Source organism: Rhinolophus hipposideros (assembly GCF_964194185.1).
Source record: "Rhinolophus hipposideros genome assembly, chromosome: 1".
NCBI classification, from domain to species: Eukaryota; Metazoa; Chordata; class Mammalia; order Chiroptera; family Rhinolophidae; genus Rhinolophus; species Rhinolophus hipposideros.
This window is the reverse complement of record NC_138047.1, coordinates 76,349,654-76,374,341: the sequence shown is the minus strand read 5'-3', so window position 1 is coordinate 76,374,341 and position 24,688 is coordinate 76,349,654. Positions and strand designations below refer to the sequence as shown.

At 36.6% G+C, this 24,688-nt stretch overlaps 1 protein-coding gene across 2 annotated transcripts in view; it reads right to left on the bottom strand.

Annotated features, from left to right (window-relative positions):
- Positions 1-24,688, bottom strand: part of NFKB1 (nuclear factor kappa B subunit 1) — a 115,013-nt gene that overhangs the window by 70,071 nt on the left and 20,254 nt on the right. The window contains exons 2-5 of one of the 2 annotated variants that reach the window (XM_081046179.1): positions 23,034-23,079; positions 18,902-18,977; positions 15,344-15,384; positions 11,252-11,350 (exon numbers count right to left, since the gene is read on the bottom strand). In XM_081046179.1, coding sequence (XP_080902305.1) covers positions 11,252-11,350; positions 15,344-15,384; positions 18,902-18,977; positions 23,034-23,072 — 255 coding nt within the window. In that variant the 5' untranslated portion in view covers positions 23,073-23,079. The remainder of the gene's footprint in view (positions 1-11,251; positions 11,351-15,343; positions 15,385-18,901; positions 18,978-23,033; positions 23,080-24,688) is intronic. The other variant, XM_081046180.1, reaches the window with a different exon arrangement.

The window sequence follows — 24,688 nt, the reverse complement described above, 5'->3', positions numbered from 1 at the left end:
ATGTTTCATATATGTATTTGAATGTATAAATACACGTGCTTATCCACATAAACATACACATGTAGGCTTGTATATGCACGAAATATCTTTGGAAGACTACTGAAGAAATTCCTAACAGTGCTTCTCTCGGGGGAGGAGAGAAATCTTGAATAGAAGGGACACTTATCACTACACAAGTATGCATTTTTGTATTACTTGAATATTTATTAAATGAATATGACACTTTAAATAAAAAGTTTTTAATTTAAAAACAATAAACCAATGGGAATGTCAGACAGACTAGACATTCTCTTGGTCTAAAGAGGGAGCACACAAGGTCCCACAATTTCAGTAATGAAGGGGGTTTAGAAGTCTTAGTCTCTTCATTGGCAGAGGAGTTAATTGTTGTTTGTTATTTTGAATTTTTGAATTTTACCGGTAGTCATGTTTTTTGTTGGGGATACACTCACCCCCACTTCAGTCCGTGAGTCTGTGGTGCAGCTCATCCCACTGCCAGATCCAGGGGTGGAGCCTGGGAATGGCTGTTAACACAATCACTCTGTTCCACATGCCCTGCCATGTTACCTCCAAGGGTTGGCCATGAAATAATACAGACCAATGAGGGACCAGAAACCTTTGTTTCAGTTTCCAGGAAAGCAGGCTCTCTGGTGCAGGACTTGGTGCCCTAACAGTGAGCCTGGAGCTGCTGGGGGCGGCTGGTGGAGCTGAAGATGGGGAAGCCTACACAAAGAACTCATAGCTGAAAGAGAGAGAGAGAGAAGCCAAATGGTGTAGTGTCAGCTCCGAATCCAGTGGAATTTGAAGCTAGCTAGCTCTTCCTTTGGACTTTTCAGGTTTTAAAGAAATAAATTTTCATTTTCGCTTAGTTTTAGTTGGTTTTTATCTATTCCAATGGATAGAGAAACTGAGGCAGAAAAAGCCCATTTCAATTTGGAAAAGTTTTGTAACATACCTACTGGCACTAGGACATGGGTCACCTGATTCCTAGTTAGGTAAGGTAGGAAGGAGAAGGAATGAAAGGCCAGTGAGATGGGAAGAACAAGATGGAACAGCACTTGGAAGACTCGTGCTGTTTCCAATACCAACCTATCATTAGAGCATCATGTTATCTGCCTCTTCTTTAGCTCCATCATGATAGTACTAGTGCGTCTTTGGGGAAGATAATTCTAGCATTTCCTGCACCTTGACTGTTCATTCATTATACAAATAATTATTGGCCACCTACTATAGATATTATATATACTACCTAGATACTATTCCAGATACTGGAAATAACAGCGGCAAACAAAATAGAAAAAAATAAATCTCTGCCTTCATAGAGCTAACAATCACTTTACAGGGTTTTTCATGATTTTTTAAAAATTAAAAACATAAATATGTCAAAATGAACATTTAGTGCTATAGACATGCCAGGGTTTGTGCTAGGTGCTTTTATGTCACTTTACTTCACTTAATCCTAATACTATTCCTGTGAGGTAGGTAATTTTATTTTCATCTTACTAAATGAGGAAAATAAAGTTGGAAGAGATTAAGTGACTTGTTGAAGATCACACCGTCTGTAAGTGGCAATCTCAAGTAAGATCTAGCTTTTGCTTTCAAGTATGGTATTTTGCTCACTCAACCACAGCTCTATTTAACTACTATATGACACATGTCTCCACGTTAGCAACTTAATGGGTTTACTCAGATCCTGCACAGTCCCTGGTATTATATAACACACTAATCAAGAACCTTATATGAAGCAATTTATTATCTTCTCTTGATCTGATATTATTGCTCATTGGGTTAGTAACTAAGATGTGATCTCGTATCTGTTTTCTTTATGAAATCTTGCAGTGGTATGTTAGAGTTGGCTTGACCTGCTCGCAAGAATTGATTGTTACATTTTCAGAAATTTTGTAAGCCAATTGTCTTCACATTGATAGCTTGAAATTGACTATGGTGGTAGCTTGAAATTGACTATGGTGGGAGTATACTTACATCAAGTAAATTGATGAATACTACAAATCAGGTTTGTTTTTGTTTTTTCCTGGAGAGCCAATTATTACACATCTACTAGCACACCACTATATTTAAGGCCTATCATCTACTCAATGGGGATATTTCGTAGAAATTACTTTATTAAATAACTTATTCAAAATACTGGCAGAGTTCTCCAACTTGAAAGATTTTCTATTGCTCCCTAAATATATAATAATGATATGTAAGGGTATACCATGGACACATGCAAATTTCTTTCCCAGTGCATCATGGGCCTAAAATGGTGATTATTCCATACTTTCAGGACTATTGGTTTATCAGCTTAATGCCATAATATACTTGTAATGGGTTGACAAGAGTCCTCCCAAAATTGATGTCCACTCAGAACCTCAGAATGTGACATTATTTGGAAATGGGGTCTTTGCAGAAGTAATTAATTAAGATGAAGTCAACTGGATTACAGTGGGACCTAACACAGTGACTAGGGTCTTTGCAAGAGAAAGGAAAGGGAGATTCAGACACAGAGAGACAGAGGGAAGATAGGCAGAAATTGGAGGGATGCAGCTATAAGCCCATCAATGTTGAGGATTTTGCCAGCAACCAGAAGCTAGAAGACATTAAGGAAGGATTCTTCCTGAGAGCCTTTAGAGGGAGAACAGCCCTGCTGACAACTTGATTTTGGACTTCACAGCTTCCAGGACTGTGAGAGAATAAATTTCTGTTGCTTTGAACCACCCAGATTGTGGTAATTTGCTATGGCAGCCCTAGGAAACTAATACAATACTGGTACAAATTTGTTTATGCATAGTGCTTAAGAGAGCACAGTTAAGAAGCCTAACAAGAATTTAATAAATTCCTTTCTGGTCTCCTGCTACCTGTAAGATTTTCATACGAAATCATGTGTTACATGTAAAAGTAGGCTTTGGGATAGCATCTGTATTCAATCTCCTACCTTAATAACCCCAGAGAGAAGGAAGGACATGGTGCAAATAGAGTGGAAGCGATACTAATTAGTGAGGTTGTGCTGAAAATCATTGAGTAGCCTGATCAAGCTTTTGTATAGCTCCATGATTCCATAACCCAATCAGCAAAGTTGACATTCAATACTCAAATTAGTGTATGTAGGTAAATTAAAACAGAGGCAACTATCATTTTTAAGTGCTTACTATGTGCAGTGCATTGATCAACTCAATTTATACATACATTCTATGAAGTAAGTAGTATTTACTTCAACATTACATATGAAGAAAGTGAGGCTTGGCCAGGATAAGTAACACTGTTAGTAAGTGGCAAAACTAGGAATCAATATCAGGCCCTGCCCTGCACTGACTTCAGAGCCAATGCTTTAAAACCTCCAAGTGTGGCCCACAAGCCACCTGAACCTCACGCAGGCCTAGAACCTCTACGTGCAGAACCAGAAATCTGCAGCTTTTTTACCTCCTTCCAGGACTTCAATTAGACACCTCATATTTGTTCTCTTGTGCCATGTATCTCACCCTTTCTTTCAAGTTTTCCATCTCTCTGTGCTGCATGCCAGGAAATTACTTCAGATCTATTTTTCAGTTTGGTAATTCTTTCTTCTACTGTCTCTAATCTTGATTTTAACTCTTCACTGAGTTAAAGCATTTCAGTGATTATGATTTTTAATTTGGAATCTTGCTTTTTTCTTAACATTAGGTCATAAGCAGTTTTTCCATGTTGTACAGTTTTCATAATTAGTTTGTAAAACTGTGGCCTAATATTCTGCTCCACGGCTATATCATGATTTACCTAGTCATTCATCCGTTGCTATATCTTGTCATTATATGAGTCCTTAGAAATTATCATAGCATTATCACAGAATCCCAGATTGGCTAAATGACCCATTGTGATTTAGCATGTCTGGAGTGCGTCCCAGGCATCTCTGTGGTTAGAATATTCTTGGTGATTCTGATACACACCCATGGTCAAGAACCACAGATTTAAAGGACCCACCTGAGTACAGACAGACCCTTAATTTTATGATAACGAGTAGTATCACATAACTATTAAGAGTGTAGCTTCTTAGACTGCCTGAACTGAAATCTTGGGCTTCATCCCTGAAAGGCCGGTAGCTTTTTAACTTCTCTAGGCTTCCATTTCCTCACGTACCTTCCAGTCCATCTTCATGAGACCTCAGAGAAGTAACTGTAGACTAGAGGATTCTGATCTGGAATCTACCTGGAGTGTGAGGAGAGGAGTGGAATCTACCTGGAGTGGAGACTGCAGGGCAGTTTCCAGCCTCATCAGTTTCCAGACCTGCTGACAGGTTGGAAAACAGTTTGTCTGTGGAGGAGGAGGTGTTACACATTTGGGGCTGTAGTACTTTGGTATACTTTTACCTAATTAAGAATAATAATCAGTATGTGATTTAATGAGATCCAAATTCCTGAATGGAATGGGGAGATGCTATATAATCTTCAGGCTGAGACCACAGGGATTAGAAGAAGCCATCACAGACTTGCTTCCGAATGAGCAAAGGTCTCAGGCATACAGATGCATTAAAGGAAGAGTAGAGGGAAGAAAAATGGGAATGGCCAACAGAGGAAGGTCACCAAGTCAGGACGGACAAAAACAAAAGTAAAATTCAGACAATGTGTAAGTTTAAGAAGCTTGTGGTTCTCCTAATAATTTGTGAGGGTTAAGTTTCACAGCTATGATCCGTGCTAGAGGTTTCCTCTAATGAGTAGCTTTCTCTAGTTTATAATGAAGACTAGGAATGCATACAGTGAATTCTTAGGGCTATTTAAAAAAAATATTCTGTAAGGTAATATTTTGTTCTATGGGCCAAATGCAAAACTTCTGAACTACTTGAAAGAAAAATTATCTAGAAGTCTAGATTGCGGTTACACATGGGAGTTTTGTCTGTGTGCCTAGAGCAGAACCTGACATATAGTGTTCAGTGAACATTTGTTAAATGAATTGTTTTCCCTTGTTTGGATTCAACCATTATTGGTTAATTTCATGCTCAATCAGCGTCTCTATGGAAGAGCAAGAAAGAAAAAGCAGTAAAACCTATTCACTGTTTTTTGGCTGTTGACACCAAGTACCCTCTTTTCCATTCTACACCCAAAGTGAAGGGAGGCTTTCCTGGGCTTTGTATTGGGCAATCTGAAGTATTTCAACTTGCTTAAAATGGATAAAAAAAGCAAAAATATAAAATTAAAAAGCACAAAAATAAAAATGAAAATTTTTAAATGATTTTATATGTGTGTGTGTACACACACACACACACACACGTTTTTTAATTAGTTGCAAAAAACTAAAGTGACATGTTCCTTACAGCACTAGTTCTCAACCACATTTGAATCCTTCCCTTTGAGAATCTGATGAAGTTATACTTTTATCCCCAGAAAAACGTTTATATAATGTGTATATACATAAATATATAAATATACACATATACATATACACATATACATATATACACATATACATATACATATATAAAAACGTATATGTACATATACATAAAGTTCTATATATAAATTCAGAAGTCCCAAATCCCTCTGAAACCACCAAAAGGGAACCAGGTCACAAAGCCCTTCTCTTCAATATATATAACAGGGGTCTCTGTACATAGGGGATATGGTTAATTTCACTTATTAACATATGCAAATAATGAATAGCTTAGGAGTGTTAATGGAAATTTTAATAAATGCTATCAACTAAGTTCCATATGCATGCCTAATTGATTATTGGTGATCTTCTTCCCTGTTGTTTTTATTAATTGAATCTGATTAAATTATTCAAAATCGGTATTACACCTAAATCCTTAAAATGGCAAGCTTCCCAAATCAGACAAGTCTACACAAAGGAAAGGGAGGTTATGCAAGGATATGTGATATCCTTAAATGCCATAACAGATCAGCCAGTCTTTATTTGACCTTGACAGAAAGTTAACATTTAGTATTTTTAAGTAAGAGGCACCAAGGATAGAGATTAAAAAAAAAAAAAATTGGGCGAAGGGTGGGGGAGCAACAAAAAAGTTGCGGTTGACCTAAACAGTTCACCACTTGCCTTCGGTTCAACATAAAACACTCAGAAAAGAAAACATATGTGAGGCCCAGCTTTTAGAAAACATTTGATTAAAAATAGTTACACTTACATCAGCTGTGTTTCAAGTTGTAATCCATTGCAATTTGTATTTATAACTAAAGGGAAAATAAGAATTCCACTGGCAAGCTATTTGTATTTTAGAACCAAGGTCACTGATGCTGATTTGTTTGGCATGGGATAGGCCACATTGGAGGATGTCATATCAGCTAAGGAATGGGTGCTTTCTGGTCACTCGAGAATCAGAGAGGGTTTTTGAAGCCCCAGGGGCCTGTTCCTTTTGGCACCTTTCCACCTCTGTGAAGAGGAAGGCAGTTTGATTAAAAAAAAAATATATCATGCATAACTTTCGGGAAAAAGAGGGAAATGAGCTTTCCCTGGCACTCCTCACTGAGTCAAAAACAGGCAGAGACAAGCTTGGCCTCGAGGAAGGTACTTGTGCTTTTCTGCCAGCTTCAGCCATTAGGAGCTTCATGATGAAATTAGAACTGAGGAAACTTTAAAGGGAAACTTTATAGGACAGCATAATAGACTATTAAATATTAAACAACAGGAAAGCTTTTCTTTTAAAAATGTAAGATGATAGAATTAGTCTACATATTTACTTTCCCCAGATTTTCCTCTGGGTATTATTTTTTGCTGCAAGAGTCGGAATAAACTCCACATTGTGAATGAATAAATTTTATCAAGATGATGAAGAGAGACAGAGGAACCAATAGGATCAAAGTGAACATGAATCTTCAGTGGAGCCTAGTTTTAACTCTTGCTTTGAAAAGGAACTATCACGTGTTGTTACAAATTTGGGTGGAAACCAGTAAAAACATATCAGAGAATGAAAGCTCAGAATAGTAGTTTATGAAATAGGAAAAAGTGATGGACGGGTGGGGTTTTAACTGTAGAAAGTATATTTTATTGTAGAAAGAGAAAGATGAGAAGCGAATATGGTAAAACGTTAATATGTATTAAATCGAGATGGTGGTAGATGGCATCTGTTATATCAATTATTAAATGTTCTGTATGCTTGAAATATTTTATAATTAAGATAATTTTTAAAAAACAACATGAAGACTTACAGAGCAAGACTCTAGAAAGCTAAGTGGGGTTTTCTGACATGAAAAATAAGCAGAGCACTAGATGGTCCAGTAGCCTGAGTTGTAGAAATAACCTCAACATGGTAAGAGAGTGTCTATCCTACCCCCAGCTTATTTGAAATGGGATTTTTAAACATGGGACTCAATTTCAGCAGAAAAAGGAGGATTTGGATAGCCTCTAGAGTTGGTTTTAAAATGATTTAACTTGAGGTATCATATTTGGACACTCAGCAAGAGAATAACCCAATAGGGTTACATGTTTGTGTGGTCTGTAAAGTACAGTTAGGAGTCTGCACCCCCAAACCACAGACAGCCCCAACAGCTTTCAGGTTGACCCTGACCCTTTGCTGCTGCCTGCATATGACTGAGTATACACTCAACGACCAGCCTTTCAGGGCCTCTCAAGGGAGTGGAGTGCTCTCATAGAGGCATGATGGGAAAAGAGGGAGGGAGGTTGGAGGAGAGAGAGAAGAGAGTAAGAGGCTGTAGGTGAGGAAAAGGCAGAACCCCTAAGATTTTGCTGTAAAGCCTGAACAAATGTCCTTTATTAAATACGTTGCATATGCAAATCTCAGAAATATCATTTCTTTCCAGTAAATGTAAATGCCCTCCCTCTGAAGTCCCAGCAGAATGGATTGGGAGGGGAGGTGGGGGGCACTGTCCATTATACCTCCCTCCACTGGAGGAGAACGACCATTCCATTGATGATCCCACTGCTCACAGCTGCTCTGCAGGTGCACGGCCTTGACCGAACCCAATACCACTTTGACTTTCTCTTCTGTAATAGATTTTGCCAAGAGCCAACAGAACTCCTATGTCAATCTTTAGCATGCAGTTATCACAGAATATAGAATATTTAAGATATGTTTTTTTCTTCTCTTTTCCATCTTGCTCCTTAATTTCCAAATATAGCTAGCTCAGAGATTCTAGAAGAAATTATACAGTCACCAGGATCATCATCTTGAGAATAAGTACCTGCTAATATTCAGGAAAAGTACATGTTTGCAAAATAGTGCACATTGGCAACTCCATATAATCTGTGTGCTGCAGCTTTATAGTAGACGAGTACGCAACGGAGAAAGGGTACGGTCCATTCGACCCTGCATCTAGATCAGTGGGTCTCCAGCAGGGTGATGTTGTCCCCCAGGGAACATTTGGCAATGTCTGGAGACATTTCTGACTGTCACCTCTACAGGGATGTTACTGACATCTATCTGGTGGACAGACGGCAGGATGCTGCTGAATACCCTACAATGCACTGGAAAACACCCCCTACAAAGGGTTTTGTGGCCCAAACTCAATGGTGCTGAGTTTGAAAAACCCTGATCTGGTTGTATCTGACCCACTGCTTTCCTTACAGCCTTACACAAAGCGGGTGCTGAGATAACGAGTGAAGTACACATGTACAATCGTAAAGATCTTCCTGATAAGAGATATGCACTGAGAGCAGTTCTTTCCTCTGCCTCAATTTCACAAGGAACAGGGATTTAAAAATCCCTTTGCAAACGGAAAGGTGACCCTCCGCTATCCATTATGAAAAGATTATTAAAAGTGATATTGGAAGAGCTCTGGAAAAAATATCTCATGGTGGTCTCTTGCTCTTCCTCCTGCCCATCCTTCTGATTAAGAGCTTCTAAGATAAATAATATTACTTGCTTTAACTGCTAGAAACAGCAGAGTCATTTAAACTCTCAGTGAACAATGACAGGCTAGGAGAACACTGACAGTTTGTAATAGATTCTCTGAACTGTTCTTCCTTTTTTTTTTTCTTTACAACTGAATTAGCTGCTTAATGCTTAATAAATATATGTTGAATTAGATGGGATGTAATAATGAAGCTGTTGCTGAAGTTTAATAATGACCAATTTACCCATTTATGTTTTGATTTCCTATATCAGTAGTTATTTATATATCTGTATTTCCCACTAAGTATTAAACTCATTGATATAGAAACCATAATTTGACAAGAATAGTTAATGTCCGATAGGTTGTTTCACTTCTGATTTATTTTGTAAATATGAGGCAGCAACCAATACATGAGAAGGCTGTGTGAAACTAAGCACAAATGGATATATACAAAGTTTTTATTAGGTAATAAATTTGCAACCAAGTTAATACCATGTATTTGTTAGTGTCAAGAATTGTCAGCCAGCCACAAAAGACCAGAGCAATAGAAGTAAATAATTCATGAAAATACCATAGTAATTTATATTTTTTGTACAGAACCAATTCAGAAAACACTCCCAGTTTTTCTCTCAATGTTAATTCTTCAGTGATTATAATCAGTGTCAATGCTGATAACATGTGCCTTTTAATTATGCTTATCACAAATACAAACACATGAACACATACAATATTTATCTACTGATACATGGACACATGTGTTAAAAAGATAAGTGCTGGATTAGTCTCTCTAATATCGAGTACCCTTTGACCCCTGAGCCTCTCTCTCCCTTGTTTCCAGAGTTAAAATTCTCTGCCCTTTACTTCACCATCGTTCTCCCATGTCCTGTCACCCATGTCCCTGTCCCCAGCATTTCTAATGTACACATTCCAAGTGAGATTTCAATGAACAACAGTCTTCTGTAGGATAAAGAGCCACCAGTTCTGTGAGAAAGGCAAGTTAATTCTTTTCCCGGAGCCTCAGTTTCCTCAGAAACTTTTTACCTACTAGGGTTATTTTGAGGATTAGAAGAGGTAATGCATGTAGAGCATTTGGCAAATCTTCTGTGCTTAATAAATGCTAATTCTCTTGATAATTGCTGATACTCCTTCCTCATCCAGACTCTACAGGACCGAGACGATAAGATTGTTGTCTCTTTCTCTGGGCTAAACACACCATATTTACCCTACCTAATGACCTTGAATAAGAAAAACATCTTTCATTCCACATAGAGGTAGAAGAATTAAAATGTAAATATGATTGGTAGGACTGATACTATACAATACGGGTGGGTTTCACTCCAAAGGTAAGGAATATCATCACAGTATTTTGTCTTTTGCTTGGCAACAGGGATAAGAAATTAGAAAGGCTTAGGCCAGAAGTGGGCTATAAGGAGAGGGAGGAAACAAAAAGCAAGCCTGGAAGAAACAGCCCAATTTCCTTGACATTACGATTTTACTGAGGGCCTGCCCTGTTGCCTTCACCCAGTCACAAAGACAAACCAACAAAAAGACTGAGGCCAAAAGTGTGTCATATCCTAAGGGGCACACACACCTTAGTGGGAACTAAGTTAATAACCTTTTGCCGAAGCCTTGAATTATTCAACAAATACAAATTTTTATAAACAACGTAACTGCAATTGTGGACTGGGTTATCTGCAAAACAATTACCAATCCATCTATGAAGCATGACACCATTGAGTATGAAAATAAAAAATTCAAATTAACTGAGAGAAGGATCTTCTCTTTAAATCAACAAACAGAAAAAGAACCTGAAGATGTGAAAGGCTCCACCAAGCACACCACAGGCATGTCAGGAAGCAGTAGATTCCAAGGACCACCACCTGTGCATATATATTTGCTAAAGCAGAGACTCTACTGCACTCCCAGGCTCTCTGTGGAACACTTATATGCATTTTCTCATTTAATCTCTACGAGACTCTATGAAGCCTATACCACCAATCTTTCTGCATTTTATACATTAGAGTACTGAGGTTTAGAAGTGTTGGACAACATCGTCAAAGCCACACAGACAGTAACAGTCTGCATCTGAATTCATGATTTTAAATACTACGCTATATAATCCATACACTCAGTCATCTGTTTCATTTTTCACTAAATTTCTAAAGCGCTGAAACTAAGCACTTCTTTCAAAGACTTGCTATTAAAATTTCAAGAAGTATACAGTGAAAAACACCCTGTAAAGTGACCAAGAAATAATAAAAGTTTGTTAGCTAATGTTGAAATAATTTCTACTAAATGGAAATATGTATTAACGGAGTTTTAAAATCTGTCATTTCTATTGCTAAGACACAAATTTCTATTTAAAAATTATAATCTGTGACCATTTCAACTTAGGGGCAAAAGCAAATTGTATTCATTTAAAGCAGTTCCTCACCTTTGTTGCTAGGAAACCAAAATTCACATAGAAAAATATCACTTACTTTGACCTGAGGGTAGGACTTCTTGTTCTTTTCACTAGATGCACCAGGGAGTCCACCATGGGATGGGCCTTCACAGACATAACGGAATCGAAATCCTCTCTGCAAAGGTAAACACAGAGCCAACAAGTTTGAGAAATACTCATTAAAATTACAGGGACAGTTACATACAAATTTTTAATTCTTGTCTGTATTAGACGACAGAGGAAAAAGAAGAAATACGTGAAAGAGGACTGTGTAAATGAGAACCACTTTTCCCGCAATCTTACTACGGACACTGAGGTTAACTGATATTTATATACTGGGCTGTGGTTTAAAAGCCCAGTCCCTAACCCTTCGGAAAACTCTCCCGCTGTGCATACCGGAGAGTGAACTGCTGAGGAGTTTAAGCCTTGGACTCCACGGGCTACAGCTTGTTAGAGTCCAGAGCTTCCTCATCTCAGATTGCTGCCGCCAAGCTCTGAACTTGGGTCTCTTACTCAAAGTTATGCTTGATTGACTCTTACTTAAAGGAATTCCTTTATCTCCTCTGATTACAGTTGGTTCAGGAGGGAATACAGCAATGTCTTGTTAAACACAGCATGCGCATCGGTGTTGTAGAACACACCCTAAGCTAGACTCTATATGTTATATTGATATTATAAGCTCTCTATATGATCTGACCAGAAGGAATGTAAAACCAGACAGCCCCTCCAAATATTACTGACTCAAGAATTTTACAGATGTAGTAAATTGATGAGGAGCTGCGTTAGTCTTGACTGTATGAACTACGGTGGGCTGATAAATACCTAAATCCCATGGTTTCCTTATCTATACAAATGAGATTAGACTAGACTACCTTAAAGGTCTGTCCCAGTTCTAACATTTTATGATTTACAAAGCTAACACAATTTGCATACATATTAGTACACAAAAAATAAAACAAGGACAATTATGGGAATGGATCTCACCATCACATTAAGTGAACTTTTGGTGTATTTTCTGAAAGACTCAAACTTATAACGATGTCCATCAATCTGCAGTAGTGTTACTAGTTTACAGTTATACAGTCGCTAACCAGACAGTTTTTCTTTTTCCATATTGGCCTTTAGGTGAAAATATGTTAATATACTTCAGGTAACATCCTCACCTTTCATTTATATCTACTGTGGGACTGACTGCATAGGAACAGTGCTCGATCACTAAGCTACCAGGAGCTCTGCATACCCTCTACATGCTGGCAGGCCTCTGCCCTGCACACTCAGCAACTGTGGAGTCAGCAAACACAAAGGTTTTAATAGCTTTGAGCTCATCAACCAATGTAAAAATTTTTCCCTCCTTAGATTGCACTACGTTTCATTATTCTTCATGTAGGGTCTTGGGAAACAAACAGTCTCTGTCTGAGTGGTCCAAGGGCCCTGAATGAATTTAAATTTCTGGCATCTGGAACTATCCCTATATTCTCTGAGATCTTCCTGATTTGCAACAAGGATCAACACTAAAGCACGTTTCATGGGATGAGTAAGGCCTGAAGTAAATTCCCTAGCGTAGGAAGTTCTTCAAGTGACACATGGATCTAGAGTGTGTGATTAACTTATCAAAGTGGGACCTAAACAACTCTTGCGTATAGATCAGGAGATTCCAAACCTAAATCCTAGTGAAGCCTTCTGAGGTGAGGATAGTCATTTAGGGCAATGCTTCTGTTTTGCCTCTCACAAAATTCAAACTAAAAAATAAGTTACAAATTCAGCTCTATCCCTTTTGTAAACAAAGGCTGTTTGCTTATTTTTAGTAATTAAATGAAATTTATAAACAGCATCAGCATGTGCAACAATTAGCCTCCAGAAATAGCTAACAATAAAGGTAGGAATTTACTCAAATGGTACTCAATTTAAATACAATTTCAGTTTTTAAGCAGTATTAGATAATTAGCATTAAATAATATGCAACAGAACTGGATATTTCAAAGATTAATAATCTATGCTATGACTCATCTCTGTCAGACCTGGGGAGAATTGTGGCAAAGAGAACCCAAAGAAAAAAGAACATTTTTCTCATTTTTATTTTAAAAATAGAATAAAGAAATTCATTATTTTAATCACAAAATTCCTTTAGGAAAGTTGGAAAAACATATACATGTATACTTTTACATCTTATTGGGAGTAGTATCAAATAGGATATGAGTAAAGAGACATGTCTTAATAGCTTGCTTAAGTTTGAAAAACAACAGATAGTTTTCATGGTTGTATAAGAGTATATAAAATTCTAAAGGAATTTTAACCTGAGGATGGAAATTTATTACTGTTTACTTTTAGGAAGATAGGATCTCTTCAAATGCACAGTCTGGATGCATTTCTGATTCTAAATTTTTGAGATTAAGGTTTGCCAGTCCACAGCCATTCATCTCAGTAACTCCATTTGCTTAAAATGAGTCATCAACCTCAAAGGCAAGGTACATCCATCCGGTCAGAAAGTCTGACTTAAATACAACCCTCTTACTTTCACTGCAGTCAGACATCAAAATAGCATCAGTTTGGTAAACACACACATTGTTTGCTCAGATGAGCTTTTACCCCTCCACATATGGTGAATTAAATTTTGAATTTTGGAACTATATAACTCTTCAGGTCAATTATAAATGTCAATTTTTCCTTATAACTGTTAAACCCCTCATAAGAAATTGCATTTAAAATTCTCATTGTAGTGCTATGCTTATGAAAATGGATAGTTGAAAAACATGCTTTGTTTGGTATGCAGCCAAATAATTGTTAGCTGATTTCTCAGTTTCATGGATTACCCAGATCTTACAAGCTAGAAAATTTTGCAGGAGCCCAATGTGTAGAATCTTAGGGATAAAGGTCCACTGAAAGGGTCTTTGAGATAATTGGTGACCTTCTGTGAGAGGTCACTACTATGGAATTGGATGTAAGCAAAGGAAAAGTCTTGTTGGCAGCCTGTGGAGTCAGGGTGTGCCACCTACAAGCAACTAGAACAATGCCCCGAAGTCTCATGTGGCTTTCCAGTCCCCACACTAAAAACTTTTATCTAAGTTAAACTTTATAAGGATTGTCTATTTGGTCATAGTTAAAATATTTATATCCTTTAAATGTTGACCAAATCCAAATACATATATAATGCCACAAATACAGTAACCACAATACATGTTTTAAGATATAGACCTAGTTAGCATTTGTTAAATGTTACACAATGTAAAAGTGCTATGCTCACTAGCCTGAGCTACTCAAAACATTTAGGAAAGGTCCTGGGTAATATAACTCCAAAAGAGAACAGGTATATACATACACCCTCAGTCTCACACAAATTTGGTAAGCACATCCATTCAGAGATTTACTGACTTGTCCTCATTCTGTGGAGGAGTGAGCATACCATTTTCTGCACCCTAATAATTGAAATCTATATGCAGATATTAAAGATTCTCTTTCTTCCTCTTTCCTCACTGGTCTTATCCAATTTCCAATGAATATGATCCACAGAGTTGAGGCACAGTGAAGAGGCCACTTCAATTCCCAGGGATCCTCCATAGAATCCAGTGGTATGAGGAAGAGCCTGAGAAAATAAAAGGCTCTTCTCTTGACTCCAAAGAGGCTGAGTTTTTAAAGCTAACACCAGAAGAGAACTCAACTGTCCATTCTAATACTATGACCTCCCACTTAGTATCTTAGGGTACATATTCCACAGACAGAACAGAAAAGGCTGGACCTACCAACAGTAGGAGGAAGGCTAAGATGTACTGTGTGTGCATGGACACGACTGGCGGATGTAACTGCATGTGAGCTGCATGTGTGCCTATTTCTGGAGGAATGACAATGAATGGAGAGAACCTATGCCTTTCGTAGGAGTAAGATACCTAGGATCTATAATTAATGGAATTTTACAGACTACATACTGAGGTTCAAGGCAATGTGAAGAATGACTGAGAGAAATGTAAAATAGACGAATGAAGTGGTTACATAATTTGACAGGTTGTTGACCTTCTAGTTAAGCTACTTCCTTCACAAAATTCATTTACTATTATTTGGTGCTTGAGATACTAATATTATTAGACTTATGGATCTAACATGCAAAGACAAAGCCCCATCCCTTTAATCTTCTTACCTGTTTAGGTTGCTCTAATATTTGAAGGTATGGACCATCTGCTAAAAACAAAAACAACAAAAACCAAAAGAATGTGAGGCTTCTCAAACTTGGTACAAAACATAAAGCAAGTAAAAAACTGATATTATGTTTTTAAAAAGAGGATTCAATTAAATTTTTAGCTAAAATTCCACAAGGATATAATTTATCTTCCTTATTTGAATATTAAATTGGTCCTTATTTTAATACTTTTACACCTTTAGAGAACCACAATAAATAAACACTTCTTGAATGCTGATGGTACATTGTGTAACCCAACAAAAGGCCTGATGTTTGGCAGAGATTAAGATGTTAATAGCCTTCACAGTCTTGTGTACTTAACAAAGAATTATCTTTTGCTTTCACATGATTAGATCCTGACTTCCATTCCTCAGAGAGAATGATAGATAATGGTCTCAGGCTGTCTACCTGCCCTTACACTAAGTTTTTGGTTCCTTTCCCGTCCTTGATTCCATAAGTACTGCCTTCATTCACCAATTGGCTAGCTTGTTCCCCCTCTCTCTCAAATTTAATTTGGTCGATGGTAGACTTTTCTTATTAATCCATAGCTTTTGATGTTTGTATACAATTTTTGAATACTGTGCTCTGATATAAATACTGTTCTAAAAAAGCATATGCATTTTACAAAATCCTGAAAATAATTTGATTGAAGATAGGTGAATGCCAATTACTATAAAAACATAATGAAAACTAGAAGCTTAATCCATACCATGATTATATCATAGACTTCGGAAATTCAAAGGGAAATAAGAGCTTCTGACAGTATAAATACAAATTTGTTCAATATGAGATAGTCCCTAAGCTCCCCAGCTGGTTTTATGTCAATAGTATAATAACCCATAGCTCTACAATAAATAAAGATATATATGGTGTTTCTCACTTGTTTGAATGTAAATTAAAAAGTTTGGTACTAAAAAAATTCTAGGAGAATGCTTCTGTGTTCATTTCAATCTTCACTGTCTTTTAGCCAGAAGTTGAAGACCTATTATTTTAGATAAATAAATTTATGAGGAACTACACACTTTCAGGTTGAAATTATAAATAAACTACTAACTTAAAAGGAGAAATTATTTTTATCTTTTCAATATTATACTGAATCAGCATAAAGCTAGAGAACTGTTGGAAACAAAAGTATAATTATTTCCTGTCATTAGTCAAGAAACTTACAGGAAAGTCAGTTGAAAACTGACTGAATTTGAAGTGAAACATACACAAGAAAGGAAATATGGGGAGTGACTGACCAATGTAGTATAATTTAGGTAAATGAGCTCTCTTGTTTGTATGAAATTTATCCCTGGAAATTTTAAACTTTTAGAAAAGAAATTGCAATTTAAAAATTCTAAAACGTGGCTAGAATTTAATTTTTGATAAGGAAATAAAACCAATTAGAAATAGAAATATTTTCACACTACTAACATGTAGCTTGTATGACAACGTAACAAATATAGTCATAAAAAAACATTCCCTCCAGAATTCTAAATGAACATATCAAGAAGAGAGGCCTCTAAGAAAGCAACATTTGGATGTCATGGAAAATATAGGGGAGATGAAGTATGGTTACATTAAACTTCAAGTCTCTCACTTGTTATTGACTTCTAAAAGTACTTGAAGTTTTGCTATTATTTTTGCTGTATGATTAATATGTGAAATTCTAGGTTTGAAAATTTTATTAGTGAAATGGGGCCATTTTTCTCTTTCAGGGAACACACTCAAAAGTTCAATCAACTAGAAAATTAGATTTGAAATGTACATGTTTCTTTTAATGACAATTTTCTTTTGGTCACATTTCTACTCCATGAAGTAACATCCCACTATATAGAGAAATTTAAATTACAGCATAATGTTATAGACTTAACAGTTATACTATATCCCATAGAATTTTCAACAAGTAAGGGAACTACTAATGGCAAGAAACATATAAAATAAAATGATCCATGTGAAAATTACAAGTTAATATTGGCTTACATAATCATCCTATTCCTTCAAAATGTGCATAAAACAGCATACATCTTGGATTATAAAAACTGCACTATGACACTACAACAGAGGGGGAAAACAATAAAAATGATGAGGTAATAACTGGAAGATAAACTTTTGAGGTATAATTTTAAAAGTCTTTCTAATATTATGGCAAAATAATTTCTACAATGTGAAGCTCTGACCACAGAATATTTATGAGATGTTTCTTCTGATAATCTTATTTCTATCTTCATAAAGTTGATGAAATAAAGACATTATTTCTGAAAGTGTCTGCATCAGGATACTGTTTGGTATTTACAAGGTCTTAAATGGAAATGTATATGTTTCTTGAGGGCAGAACCAAGTTCTTATATTTTCACTAACGCATTAATACGAAGAAAAATACTTTGATCCCCAGAATTAAAAGTTCACAGGAAATGCAGAAGCTACCAAGACATTTACTTGTTCTTCACAGGAAGCTGACCTAGAGCTCAAATTGGACAGCAGTTCACGAGATCTCAGATATGGTGGCGTACAAAATATGTTTTGTGGGGTAAAGAGAAAACAGCCTCAGCAATACAAGTTTTGCTAGTGAAGGTGAAAGCAGAGCAGATTTATTTTTTCCTTCCCATGAACTTCTAGAAATAATAAAGATAAAAATGCAGAAAAACATTCTGATCTAAAAAATGAAAAGTACCAGAGTTACAATAATAGTTTTAAATGAGAATTATACAAATTAGATAAAGTCCTCCAATGAGGACAAGTAAGTCCACGGAGAATCGAAGAGCGGATGTCCACTTCAGTGATTACAAAACTTCATGTTTTATGTACAACTTCCATCACGTACTCACACTGCTTTTGAACATCTCTTAAGTACCCCCACTGGTGATGTGAGGAGCACATAAAGTGAACCATCACACCGAGCTTGCATACAAATCAATAAATAAAAAAAGAGACTGTGTTCATTTTTAAAATCACTCATATAAGATTAAACACTTTATGGATGGCAATAATTAATACAGTCACGTTAGAAGGAAGGACAATTATCATGAGTTTTATCCAACTGGTCAGAATGTAAAGCTAAGAGCTCTTTAAAAAGATGAATTTTTTACTGAGATGATTTTTGTGACTTTTGTCCACTTTCTTTCCCCAGTGCCTGACATACACGGTAGGCACGCAAATAAGAGTTTTTGGAGTAGATCTGAAGAGTCGAGACAGCCTACATCTGCAACAAAGCACGGAGGATTTAAAAAGAATCCAGAGATGATAAGATTGGGTGAGAAGGAAAATCCTCAGACTGAGTGAAGACATTACTTCTGAGCTGTTTTAGCAGATATCAGTGACAGAAATTCTGAGTCTTACAATACAGAATTGAGGTGAAAAATTTTTGTGCAAATATATTTCAAGAAAGTATATTAAAAGATTGTTTTTTAGTACATAAATCACCATTTCCTTCCTAGGTACATCACTGACTTTCTAAAAGAGACTATTAGCAAATCCTGAATTTAAGTAAAAGTGAAAGCAAAACAACAGGGCAGTAGGAGTGAGGGGTTTTCTTACCTGTCGTCAGTGACATCTCTGGTTGAAATAATTCTGGGTTAAATATTGTATGATTCAAAGGATCCAAATGAAACATCTGTAACAAAGAAAATGTAAATTGTCAATCATGATGTCTCCAACGTTGCATTAAACATTTGAAATTGCTATGCCTAAAATATCTAAAGCCAAAAACAAAAAAATCCGAAAATATTTCAAATCAGGATTTTAAAAATACCTTCATGAGACCTCGCTAAATCCTCATGTGTATGGAACTTTCCATAAAGTTTGGCAGTTTATGTGACAAAGGGATTCAAGAAGAATGACGTAGTTATAAAGTCCACAGAGGCAGCTTAACTAGTATATCAGAGTCCAGTATATGTTTATCACACAGTGGATACTTAATAAGTATTTGTTGAATAAACTCCCTTAGAAATATAAGCACAAGGATATAATCCTAGAAATCTGTATTTCTTTTATGATGGTAAATAGACCCCTACTCTAGCCATCTAACTTCAAGACCTGAAAGAATTCGACAGCAGCCCTGGAACAATTTACAGAAAAACTGAAACTATGACTTATAGTCTAAGGAGCAGATAACTAAATACTGAGCTCCGTCACTTTTTTTTTTAACCTTTATGTACCTGGCACGATGCAAAAATACCTGGAGTGTAGTGGATGTGGTAGGCTGAACAAAAGTTCCCACAAAGACAACCACATCCTAATCCCCAGAACCTATGAATACTATCTCATATAGCAAAAAGGATTTAAAGATGTAATTAATGTAATAATACAGAGATGGGGAGATTATCTTAGATTATCCAGATGGGCCTGATAAGAGGGATAAGGGATATCAAAGTGAATAATAAGAAATGCGACAATGGAAGCAAGAGGTTGGAGTGATTAAAGGGGATATAAGCCAAGGAACATTGGCATTCTATAGAAACCCAAAAGGCAGGGAAACGAAAGCTTCCAGGAGAGCAGCCCTGCAAACACCCTGACTTTAGACTTCTGACCTTCAGATTATAAGAGAATAAATTTGTGTTGTTTTAAGATACTAAATTTGAGGTAATTTGTTATAGCACCAACAGAAAACCAATACAATGTATTCTGATGGAATTATATATTCTATCTTGATAAGTTACTAATAATTACTGATCCCCCCCCAAAATTTTTCTTTCCACGTAGTTCATTCAGGACTTTAAATTCATATATCTGAGCTTGGTAATTGTTTCAACCTTAGTAAGTCATCTGTTCGAAATGTCTGTGGACAGCATGGAAAGAAACCAACCATATTTCACTTTTTACGATATGCCAGTTGGGAAGTGTGCTGGAGCTGGTATTTAAAACAACAACAACAACACCTGAATTACAATTTACTCCTTTTCTTTATTAGTGTATTACTGGAAACTCTTGGTTAACTAAGGCCCTAGATGCTTAGTTAAGTCAAGAATAACCAACACAGTGTTTAAATAAAGAAAACTTCACATCCAGTAGTGAGGTATGCAAATTTTCAACTGAGGAATAATAAATGTGCTTCACTTCACTGCTTAAAAGTCAAGTTCATCTACACTATTCATTGTTTGGTGAAAAGGAAACATTGGAATGAAAAAACATGTTATTGTAAAAATGGGCCCCACCTTACAGAGTATTCACAGACCAGAGAGTAGCAGAGCAGAAAAGATGACCTAGCAGGAAAAAACCCTCTTTCCTAGGGTCCTGCTGGTGGCAAGAACAATGAGGTTAGAGGGCAAGAGCACTGATCTGAGGAGAGAGACACACACTCTACTTCAGACAAAGAAGAGAGAAGCTGTGTTGTGCTGCAGCTTGCATTGTGTATTAGGTCAAGGGTGGAGAGTAAATTCCAGAATGCACTACAACACTGAGGACATGTAAACTTCAGGAAATATGTACTATTAAGCTTCAGACAAGGTAAAAAAAAAAAACACAACAAACAAACTTCGAGGACCTTTCCCCTCAAAAGTGGAAATATCAGAACATGGCCCCACCTGTTTGTTGCTGATGATCACAAAAAAATGCCCACATAAGAAAAACTTTCGAAATGAATGTTTTCAGCAGATTTTACTCTTGTGTGGCATAAAGGACTATCTCTTGTTGATAAGATTTCCTGCCTATAAACAGGAAAGCATCGTCTAAAACCAGAAGAAACAACACTAAGGCTGGTTAGACTTTGCCTTTAATTGTTACAGACAGCCTATTAAAAGCGAAAGGTAAAACACAGGTTTTTGATGCTATGAGTAGCCAAATGTCTTTCATGCTCTAATTAAAGAAAATGTTCCTAGATTTATCCTGTATCACCATTTTTACAGGCAAGTTCAAAACGAGCACCCGAATGTGAAAGGCTATGCATACGCCTTCTTTCTAAATCAATCAGAACATTATCAAGAGTAATGACTGCTTAGAGAAGTCTCTTTTATTTAAAGAAGCAATACTAGACCCCTTAGAAACTATTTCACTTTTGGTTTTATTTTTCTGACTGATTTTTTCCATGTGTAAAATTTGGAAAATCTATTTTTTATGTGGTTGCTACTAACGATTAAGTGTGACATGATTACAACCCTTGGCCCCCTCTAAGTCCCAGGGCATCCTGGTATCTCGTGTTCCCTCTTCTTGTCTATCTAGTCTAGCAAACTACATGTTCCAAATCTCAGTTTACAGAGACTTCCTCTGGAAAGTCCATAACCCTGATCTCCCCTCAGGCAGCTCGTAGTTACCCTCTGACATTCTGTGCAGACTACTGCTACAGTATTTACCACATACGAAACTATTTATGTTATCCCTCTTAGTAGAATGGCAGTGTCAGAAATTAGGGTCTATGTAACTATTTTTGTCCCCCTCCTTAGCCAGTGTTCTGCTACAGAGTAATGCCTCAATAAATACCTGATGAATGAATAAACCCCAGAAGTTGACATACTTCTTAAAAATCATTATATTAAAATTTAATATTGGCATTGTAATTACCCTAGTATCTAAAAATTGCTTTCAAATGGTTCACTTTATATATATACACACATATATATTCTATATAAATATAAAATATAGAGAGGAAAGCAAAATATTAATAATGAACAAAGACTTGTTAGACTATTCAACATTTCTATAGGCTTGACATTTTTCCAAGGAAAAAACTAGGAGGAAAAGAAAAAAAGAACATTGGTATCTCTACATAACTGCTAATAAAATTATAATGAACAGTTTATGCTCCCAAAGCACATTCATTGCCCATTAAGTCTTTTCAGCACCCCTGTTAATGTGGGGTTAGCAGTCCTATTTTGCAAAGGAGAAAAAGTGAGGATCAGGGGAGCTAAGTGATTCCTCAGGTTTTAAGAGCTCATTAGTAGCAGCTGGCATTTACATAAAGTTTTCCAAATTCTAAGTTCCAAAGATCTTTGAATCATATCGATCTGCCTCTTCATTAGATGTGTTTTAAATATTTTGTGTCCCCCCAAAAAGATATGTTCAAGTCCTAACCCCTAGTACCTGTGAATGTGACTTTACTTAGAAATAGGATCTCTGCTGTGATTAAGTGAAGATGAAGTCATACTGAAGACTGGGCCCTAAATCCAATGACTGGTGCCTTTATAAGAGGAAAGAGAGAGAAATTTGGATACAGAGAAACAGGAGAGATACACAGGGAAGAAGGCCATGAGCTGCAGTGCTGCAACTAGTAGGCAAGGAAAGCCAAGGTTTGCCGGCAACCCCTAGAAGCCAAGGGAGAAGCAGGGAACAGATTCTCCTTCGGAATTCCTGGAAGTAACACACCCTGTCATCCTCCTGACTTTGGACTTCTAACTTCCAGAACTGTGAGAGAGTATCTTTCTGTTGTTTTAAGCCACCTCTTTTGGGGTGATTTGTTACAACAGCCCTAGGACACTAATACAGCAGTGATCATTTGACCTGCAGCATATATAATTTTTGTGCAACAATGTGTTAGAGCGGAGTTAAGTTACTCAGTTTATAAGACATGGCCTCTCCAACCTTACATGCAGAGACAGGAAAATTGCAAAAACAATTTAAAAGAAATTTTTACCAATTTTAGAGTTTGCCTGATAATTACTATTGTTACCCCTGTATATTTAAAATATGAATACAATTACAAAAATAATTATCAGTGAGATGATATTATAATACTTACTTGTTCATGCCCTCCTAAATATGGACTGTCTTCTGCCATTTTGGAGCTGTAGATCAAAATAAAACAAAAGCAAACTGTAAGACTAACATGAACCTTACAAATTCCATCATGCATGAGTGAACTGTATTATTCCACTAAGACTAAATATAACTCTTTTTTAAAAGACCTTAGGAGGAAGACAGTAGTTCTTTGGAATCTAAATCTAACAGCAGAAAGATTGCATAATCAACGAATTACCATTTACATATAATCCAAAACCCTTATTGTCAAGCTCATAACAATGTCCTGGAGTTTGGTACAACTAATTTTCATCCTCTATAAAAATCATGCATGTTTGGATTCTTAGACGCCATATCTTTTTGTCACTATGTAGATTTCAAGGATGTACAGTCTTAGCTCTTTGTGTAGATTATTTTTTAATCTTTCATGAATACTGTGATGGTCCTAGACCTGTCTCCAAGCTTTCTATGTGCTGCTGGAGTTAAGAAGCCACGAGGGGGCCATTCTGCTGTCCTAGTGGCCTGGTCAGTGCGTGATGGCACAAGGGGAGGGTGGCAACAGTGTGCTGTGCTCAGTCCGCCCATGTGTTCCACTGCAGCAGGACATTTCCTGCCATTGTTAAAATGGTACAGCAGTTTCCCCTTATCCGCGGTTTCATTTTCTGCCGTTTCAGTTACCCAGTCAGAAAATATTAAATGGAAAATGCCAGAAATAAACAATTCGTAAGTTTTAAATTGTGTGCCTTTCTGAGTAGTGAGATGAAATCTCCTGACATCCCACTCCATCCCGCCTGGGGTGTGATTCACCTCTTCATCCAATGTCTCCATGTTATATACAACACTCGCCTGTTAGTCACTTAGTAGCCATTTTGGTTATCAGTCAACTGTCACAGCACCCCAGTGCTTGTGTTCATGTGTCCCTTATTTTACTTAATAATGATCCAAAGCTGCAAGAGTCGTGATCCTGGCAACTTGGGTAAGCCAAAAAGAAGCCATGAAGTGCTTCCTTTAAGTGAAAGAGGTATACAGTACAGTAAGGTATTTTGAGAGAGAGCCCACTTTCACATAACTTTTATTACAGTATATTGTTATAACTGTTCTGTTATATTATTGTTGTGGTTAATCTCTTACTGTGCCTAATTTATAAATTAAACTTTAGCATAGGTCTGTGTGCATATATAGGGTTTGGTGCTATCCTTGGTTTCAAAAATTTACTGGGGGTCTTGGAACGTATTCCCCATGGATGAGGAGGGACTACTGCATAGAAACACTGTAATATTAAAAGTGCAATCAAAAGACACAAAAATAAGAGAATTTATTATCGAGGCTATAGTCTCAGATTCAATCAATCCCAGCCAGATATTAGTACATCACATGCCCTAGCAATCTTGTATTACCCACAGGCCCTGAGAAAAGTGAAGAATCACATTGTCAGATAAAAATAGTATGTAATATCACATATCATTATGGATTTATTTACCTTAAGAAATACCCTTATCATCATTTTAAATATAGATTCATTTTATTTAAATTTACTTAGATCAAATTTTAGATATATTACATGAAATATTAGAAGATTGAAAAAACCAAGGCTGAAAGCAAATATGGATTCCTGAGACAAAGTTCCATTTTTTTTTCATGAAGTCTATAAAGCAT